The sequence below is a fragment of the Poecilia formosa genome, unplaced genomic scaffold (genome assembly GCF_000485575.1).
Source record: "Poecilia formosa unplaced genomic scaffold, Poecilia_formosa-5.1.2 Scaffold88, whole genome shotgun sequence".
NCBI classification, from domain to species: domain Eukaryota; kingdom Metazoa; phylum Chordata; class Actinopteri; order Cyprinodontiformes; family Poeciliidae; genus Poecilia; species Poecilia formosa.
In genome coordinates this window covers 99,963-107,955 of record NW_006800027.1, presented here as the reverse complement: position 1 = coordinate 107,955, position 7,993 = coordinate 99,963, and the positions used below count along the sequence as shown (strand labels likewise).

General features: G+C 39.1%; 1 protein-coding gene across 1 annotated transcript; it reads left to right on the top strand.

Annotated features, from left to right (window-relative positions):
* The first annotated feature begins 485 nt into the window (after positions 1–485).
* On the top strand, positions 486–4,712 carry proza (protein Z, vitamin K-dependent plasma glycoprotein a). The gene is made up of 9 exons (XM_007557312.2): positions 486–642; positions 1,344–1,475; positions 1,980–2,122; positions 2,246–2,270; positions 2,341–2,454; positions 2,546–2,674; positions 3,331–3,446; positions 3,537–3,654; positions 3,743–4,712. The coding sequence occupies exons 2-9, from the start codon at positions 1,397–1,399 to the stop codon at positions 4,276–4,278; spliced, it is 1,260 nt and encodes a 419-aa protein (XP_007557374.1). The 5' UTR covers positions 486–642; positions 1,344–1,396; the 3' UTR covers positions 4,279–4,712.
* Positions 4,713–7,993: the final 3,281 nt, after the last annotated feature.

Sequence of the window (7,993 nt, the reverse complement as noted above, 5' to 3'; positions counted from 1 at the left end):
AACATTTCAAATAAGCATCTTTGATTCTCACATCAGCTCTGAATCAAGTATGTTTGGTCTTTAAATCTAGATTGTTGAACAAATAGACTGTGTGTTTGATGTTCTGAAAATAACATAAAATCATGTCACATTCTCATGTCTTTGTGAGGTATGATGACCTCACAAAGACATTGTATACAGTGTGTTGTTGTCTTTGTGAGGTATGATGACCTGATGATTGGACTAAAAACGAAAATTAAGCTAATTATTTTTGCTATTTTTTTTTCTAACAAGTTTTCTTTGATTATTGCTGTGGAATTATCCATCCACCAACTCTGACTAGCTTCTTGGTCTCTATGAAGAATAAAACTACCCGTTTTAAATGGTAACATCGTTTACATTAATGTTCACTGTAACTCCTTAATCGCGTCAGATTCTGTCATGGCTCCTCCTGTCTCAACACTGTGTAACAGTGTCCTCTCCTGGCGTCTCGTTGTCATTACAAGCACTACAAACAATAAACAGAGGAAGGCGGATGTCTGGGATGTGACCAGAGCCCGTTATTTTGGACGGACAGGCCCGAATTCGTCTGGTGGGTTCCTGCTGTTTTTCAGAACCAAGGGGGGGGAAGACGCAGGTCACTGATTGATTTTGTTTCTCCAAGTAAGTATCGGGTATCTTGTTCGCTTTTTATTGTCATCATTGTCGGCAATGTTAAACGGTTTTCGGCCTGCTAGACTAACCCGCCCTGTCAAAAACAAACGAGAGATATGTATTTTATATCACAGGGGTTTTCCCCCTAAAATTGCGGAATAAATGACTAAAAAAGAACTTGTGCAGATTTTGTGTCGCACTGAAGAAAGCTGCTGGTTAAAAAGTATATTCGCAATGAGTGAGGCATGGACAGATTATTTGTTTCAGAATATATAATAAAATAAAGCGTCACAATCATAGAAGCCCTTCAATGGGATGCTGAATCATGTCAGATGTCTCTCATCAACATCTGTATACAAAAGATACGAGGTCAAATTTCTAGCATTAAATATTTCCATGAAATGTGGATAAAAACATCATATTGAATGAACCTGAATGAACCTTGCAAAGTTTTAAAAATGAAATCATGAATATAGTATTTCTAATAAATTAAGTCCTTTTCCTCAGATTTCATTTAGTTTGTTTTTATGCAACTGTTAAAGTCGAAATACAACGGATCACTATGAATTTGTGTAAAATGATTTTATAGTGGGTAAGCTGTAAGGATGTATGTGTGTATGAATAGACGGATGATCAATGATGGATAGATAAACAGATTTTTTTTCTTTGCATTCATCATCATAGCTGTTATCCTCTTGTTGTGTTTCCAGGATTGCACATCGATCCCTGCGGTACCGACACGTCAGACGTCTGGGTTGTTACCATGCGTTCTTCCACTACATACGCTGCTGTGCTCTGTCTCCTTGCCGGGGCAGTGACAGCCATTCAGACCCCCCAGAAAGGTGAAAAAGGCCACCACAAATACCAGATGGAGCTGTAAGCCTCAAGAGTGGGTCAGAATAAATACAAAATGGCAGCATCTGTAGCACTGACCTGTGAAAGGCATTAAGTAAACAGAAGCACAGCTACTCTTAAAATGTTATATTTATGAACAAAAACTTATCCTCTTTCACCCTGTCACAGCCTGATCGATCCCTATTCATGTCTCAACATGTTTCAGCTGTTTTATAAAATAATAACAATAATAAATAGGGTTTTTAGATGCTATTTAGAAGTGTAAATGCAGACCGGCTTTAGCTGGGATCGACAAATATTAAAAAAATATTTTAAAGAACTAGAATAAGATGGACTGTTTGCCCTCTATTTGTAATGTGCACGAACCGTTCTACAATACAATAATTACAGAATGTGAGTCTTTCCTTTCCAAAAAATGTGCTAATTTCCAAAGAAGCTTACTGGCTCTATACATGAATTGGCCATGCTGAGTAAAGTCACTGTTCCCTCAGTATTTCTGGAGAAGCAGCAGGCCACCTCGCTGATCTCCCGTCAGAAGAGAAATGCTGGAGCGTCCAACTTGGAGCAGGCTTGCATGGAGAGGGTGTGCAGCTATGAGGAAGCCAGGAAGTATTTCCAGGACTCGTATCGCACGGTTAGTAGCTTGCTGTGTATTCCCTTCATTTTAAATTCCTCTAAGCGTCCTCATTCTAAGAACTGACAGATAAGACCTTTCACGCGCCTGCTTCTCGCTCATCATGTGCAATTTTTCTTCCAGGACATTTTCTGGTCTGTCTACATTGGTAAGTTACATTAAAGAACCTTGTGTTCAACAATGCGCTGCCTCTTCTCACAAACGTGTTCTCTGTTTAGATGGAGACCAGTGTGCTGAAAACCCCTGCAAGAATGGAGCCATGTGCTCCGACAGTGTTGGAGGCTATGACTGCGTCTGCAAGTCGGGTTTCACGGGAGTCCACTGTGAAAAAGGTGCAGATCTGTTGTAGGCATCATGTAAAAACTGCTGCTTGTTTATTACTTACACATTAGTGTGCACACTCTGCTACATTCTGCAAACCAGATGAGACTCTTTGCACGCTGGAAAAGGACAAGGGCTGCTCACAGTTTTGCAAACCGGGCTACACGTCCTACGAGTGTTCCTGTGCCCGAGGCTGGAGGGTCAAAGACAAGGTCAAGTGTGAAGCTGCAGGTATATTGTCAGTTTTTCCTTTTGTGTATTTTTTGCAACTAAGACAAAGTTAAGCTTCCTACTTACTTACCATAGGTTATACTTACTTGAGTAATCTATTTTCACCTAAAATGTATTTTGGATAAATTGACTGTCACTAAATTAACCTATCAGTCCAGTTTGTGTAGGAGACAAAAGCAGATACATTTTGTTTTAACAAAGAATTTATTGACATTGTTTGGCATTAAATCAAATTAAACTTTTAACCTGTATGTCTTGGGTTTCCTTCCACAAGCTTCTCAATATAGTTTTTTTTATGCTGCAGTATAATGATATAGTATAATAATTGTAAAAACTAAAAGTAACTACTTCGTGGATTTCACTTATCGTGGGTTATTTTCGGAATTCAACCCCCATGAAAAATGAGGGATCACTGTAATCGTTTGAAGTGATAAATGTGGTACCTGTAGACATCTGGAAATTGTACCTAAAGATAAACCAAACCTGCAGAGGTCCACATTTGTGTTCCTGATAACTTTGTAAATTTTTCGTAGATTTTCAAAATGTCGCACAAGAAAACAGTGTGTATGAGGTGCTTCCTTAAAATACATGTAAGAGTGTCTTTACCAACAGAAGCTTACTAATCTAATCTAATCAGAACCGTCTTCCCTTGTTAGTCAGATACCCGTGTGGTCAGGTGAACAATCTGTCTCAGTGGAAGAGCAGACAGTCAAGTCTTTCTACCAGTAACTTTGATGGACTTTCTTGTACGTTATCCGAGTGTCCTTGGCAGGTAAGGGGAGCCTACTCTAATGGACCACCTTGCACAAACTCCTGTAGATGCCCTTTTTGTGTTCACACAGTACCTCGATCTTCTTACCAGGCTTTCTTGAAGACTTCAGAGTCTCAGGGCTTCTGTAGTGGAGTAATTCTGAAGGAGGACCTCGTCTTGACTTCAGCTCAGTGCGCCAATAAATACAGCTCCTTCACGGTTGCAGTTGGTAAGTGTAGTGAACATTAATGCTTCTTTGAATTCGGTGCTTTGCACAACACCAAAAACCGATGTTGTCCATTCCATTGTCTCGTCAGGAAAGCGCAGCAGCAACGTTGAAGACGGAGAGCAGACGCTGTATGTGAAGCTAATTCACGTCCATCCTCGTTACGTGAGAGACCGTCCTGAAAATGACCTGGCTGTGGTAGAGCTCCGCGACCGCATAACCTTTAAGCCACATGTTGTCGCGGCCTGTCTGCCAGAGAAAGACTTTGCAGAGAGCATCTTAATGTCTGGAGATTTGCCGGCTGTTGTCACCGGCTGGAAGGAATCCACACAGATGTCCAGTCTCCAGGGCGAGCTCACTATAAACCAGCTGGTGTACAATAAGCTGCCTCAGTGCATGGAAACGTACCCCAACCTGATGACCAATAAAATGGGCTGCACCGCTGCCCGGGCCAAAGCCGACTGCTCCATGAGCTCGGGCAGCCCCTTGCTCACAATGTACAGGGATGTGTTGTTTCTCACAGGGGTGGTGAGTAAGCCAGAAGGGGCTGACTGCACCAAAGGCTACATCTTCCAAAAAGTGTCCCGCCACCTCAGCTGGCTGCAGACGTTGATGGGTTCACGTTAGAAAGGTGAAGCGAGGGAACACATCAAGCTTCATTATGAATTTAGCTTAATGCAGGTAAATAATTACTTAAACAGGGAATCCGTTCTATATATTTTTTGTTTAACCTCAGTCATAAGCTTTTCTGCGTGTGTCTTTTTAAAATATCCATAACATAAGAAACACTGGAGTTTGTTGGATTTTCTTCCTCTGTGCACTTCATCTTTTATCCACAAGGTGGCTCTCTGTTGACGTCAGTAAAGAGCTTTCCTCTTGCATGTGTTAAGTACTCAGAGGTTGTATGACCTGTAAATTGTTCAGCATGTTTGTGATGTGAACATACTTTCCAATACCTTTGAAGTTCTGTTATTTCAGCAACAATGTAATGGTTGACTTGCACCTTAAAGGAGCCCTGGTAAACACAGTTTTATGAATGTAATAAACCATAAAACCAAGACCAATTTATAGTGCGGTGTCTCTAATTTATAGTAATGTAAAATGGTTTTAAGCAGTTTTGTAGATTTATGGATATCTGAGATATTGTTCAATCATCAGGTGACTGCCAAGGTCAGAAATATGGATATTAATGTACAACATTATGTATGTTAATATTCTACAAAACAATCTAATCTATACTACAGTCTCTGCTTGTTCCTAAAATATCTACTGACAAAGTATTTCCACTCACGCAGATTTTTGTCCTCCAATATCAAACATAGGTAAAAACAAAACGTTTTTATGCAGTTTTCTCATTTTAGAAGCACAAATTGCACACTGCAAACTATCAAGAAAAGCAGAAGTGAAAAGCGAAAAAAACAAAGCATAGAAAATAAACTTTGAAAAACCTTAATAAAGCATGAAGACCACTTTAAATATAACAGATCAGGTTTCTTGTAACAAAGTTTAGGTGTGACTATGCAAAGTATGAACACTAAACCATTGTAATGATGAAATGGAAACATGAATCAGCCCACATTCTTTATCAAAGCTTAGCTAATCAGGGGATTTATTTAAGATTTCCACAGAGAAACTTTGAAAGAGAAGAAGATCAATAATAAACAAAATATAATTTAGCAGTAATAAGAACTACCCATTCAAAAAAGTTGGCCTGAGTTGCTCCGTCCATGGTAATGTTTTCCCATTTTGTCCCACATAGACATTATTAGCCTGGCCTGACTGTCACATACCAGTGTGTTGTCTGGCAACATTTTCCCACGGACACTCACCCTCAGCAGTCTTCTCACAGCCTCGATGGGCTGGTGAACAAGGCTGGGGCCATGTCATGCAGGCAAAGAAAAAAAAAAGAAACAGAAGAATGGGCTGGAGAGACTGAAAGCAATAGAAGGCCCATAACAAAAAAAAAAAAAAAACTGGCCTGCCACTTTAGATTGGGAGCTTGAAAAGAACATCTCAGAAAGTTGGGGCCTATGCTGGCTGTTGCCATGGTACTCACCAGGGAGATGGCTCCTCGCTCCCAAAAAATGGCCGTGCTCCTTTACTGGGCCGTCCAGAGGAGATTCATTTGACGGAGCACCTTCCTTCCTGAGTGTGGTCCTGCTCTCCGGTTCTACCAGTTCAGTTCTCAACAGAGAAAGATAAAAGATTATATGAATATATGTACAATTAATACTGACATATCACACTTTGTAATTAATACTAACACATTTTATATGTTAGAATGGCCCAGTCAAAGTCAAGACTGAAATCAAGTCAAGAATCTGTGACAATAGTTTTGCAAAGAAGAATGGGCAGAAAGGTCATTCAGCAGATATGCAAAATTTGTAGAGACATACAGCTCCACACTTATCCTAAATCCCCAGATTACAGAGTTTATATGTATAAACATTTTTGAGAATTATGCATTATTTTCCCTTCACATTGGACATCGGTTTGTCCAATGAAATAAAATACTATAAACTAAAGTTTATAGTTGAAACCAGGCAAAATGTGGGAAAAAAAATAAAATAAATAAAGTTACAATATGGGCTATGTGGGAGTTATCTGACAAACTGACAAAGTGCTGACATTAGCCAACAATTAGCCAACAAAACTATATAAAAAACGATCTGGTGATTGCAGTGTTGATGCTGAACAGAAGCCAGTCTTTGAGTGGACATATTGAGAGATCTGAGAAACACTGAGAAACACTAGCAACCCGATCACAAGGGCTGCAAAGTAAATGGCGATGCTATTCCTATTAATGGAAAAAGTCATGACAAACTTTTAAGGAAACTAAATTTTTCTTGAATACGTCAGCAGAGCCCACATCTGACCAAATCCCACAACTTCAGTAATCCTTAATTCCCCCCAAACCCAACAACAGTCACATGCTGTGACCTCATATTCTTGCATGTATTTTGTGTGTTGGAAAGCACACTAACAAAAAACATCTCATTGTTGGAAAACCTGACCATCTTAGTTCATTACTACTTGCTCAAACACGTCACCCGATCTTTTCCAGTAAGTCCATTCTCAAAATTTATGTTCCCAGTCTTTTTTTTTTTTTTATCCTACATTAGCTTGTCTCTTAGTTTAAATCAATGGAAAAGCTACTTCCTTTCGTCCCACCCCCATTCAGACTCTACCCATACCAGACAGAGCGGCTTCTACTTCACTGGGTAATTGTTCAGACGGCTGGAGATAAAACTAGACCTCAAGAGGTTATAGCTTGGGCTGAAAGAAAATTTTGAAAGCAAAAGAATTAGACAAGCTGAACGGTTTTATATAACACTGCTATAGACTAATATCTCTCTTTATGTAAAACACTCATATACAGTAGAAATGGGTCCATCTTCACTGGGCCTTATGTTCCTCTCTCTTGGCTGAGTTTAGCTTTAAATAATTAACACATTTTTGGATGAAAACTTTACAAAACCAGGACTTAGTCTTCATGACTAATGTATATTTATCTGTTTTTGTAGAATCATCTGTAGCATTTTGGATCATATCTGACCAGGCAGAAGTTATGTAAGAGACTGGAGGCTTCTGCTGACTATTTGAGAGTCTCCCATTATGTGCCTTATGAATTTTATATAAACATAGGAGGAATAGGACCCTGGAGACAAAGGAATGACTCTGTGCTATTATTTTTAAATCCAGTTGGGGATAAATGTGCCAGCATACCAACTTGCTCATGATGAATTTTTTATAAACCAATATTTAGCAGTAATTCTGCAGCATTTGCTCACAGACTTAGAGCACAACAGCATGCTAAAATGTATTCATTATGTCCATTGGCTCAACTACATTCACAAAGGTGCATTACCATTTCAGGTCCCACTGAAGTCTAGCCAGATATTCCTTTGACTGAACTTCGTCTCTCCAAGATAGTTTTAGAGTGTCTGGCAAGTTTGTTTAATCTTAGCTGACACAAAAACTAAGGACAACAATAGAGCATTCGACTTAGATGAAATAGAAAACAATAAGTGTGTGTAACAACGTTATATTTGAACGTTATATAGATGTGGAGATCATCAAAACTGGTTTATTCATTCTTCAAATTAATTTTGTTTAGTCAAAAAGTTATTTTATCCTCACATTTACTGCTGTATAGGTAAATGTTGTTCTTGACAGTTGGTGGTTACCATAGGAACCAGTAACTGCCAGCTCATCCCCTTTTTCTGTTGCCATCTGTAACTGTGGTATGTGCTTTCTTTACAAGTATTATATTTTAACATTAGGCTAATTTAGTTAGATACAGGGTTTCATATGTAATCTTGCAATGTTTTATATTTTAAGC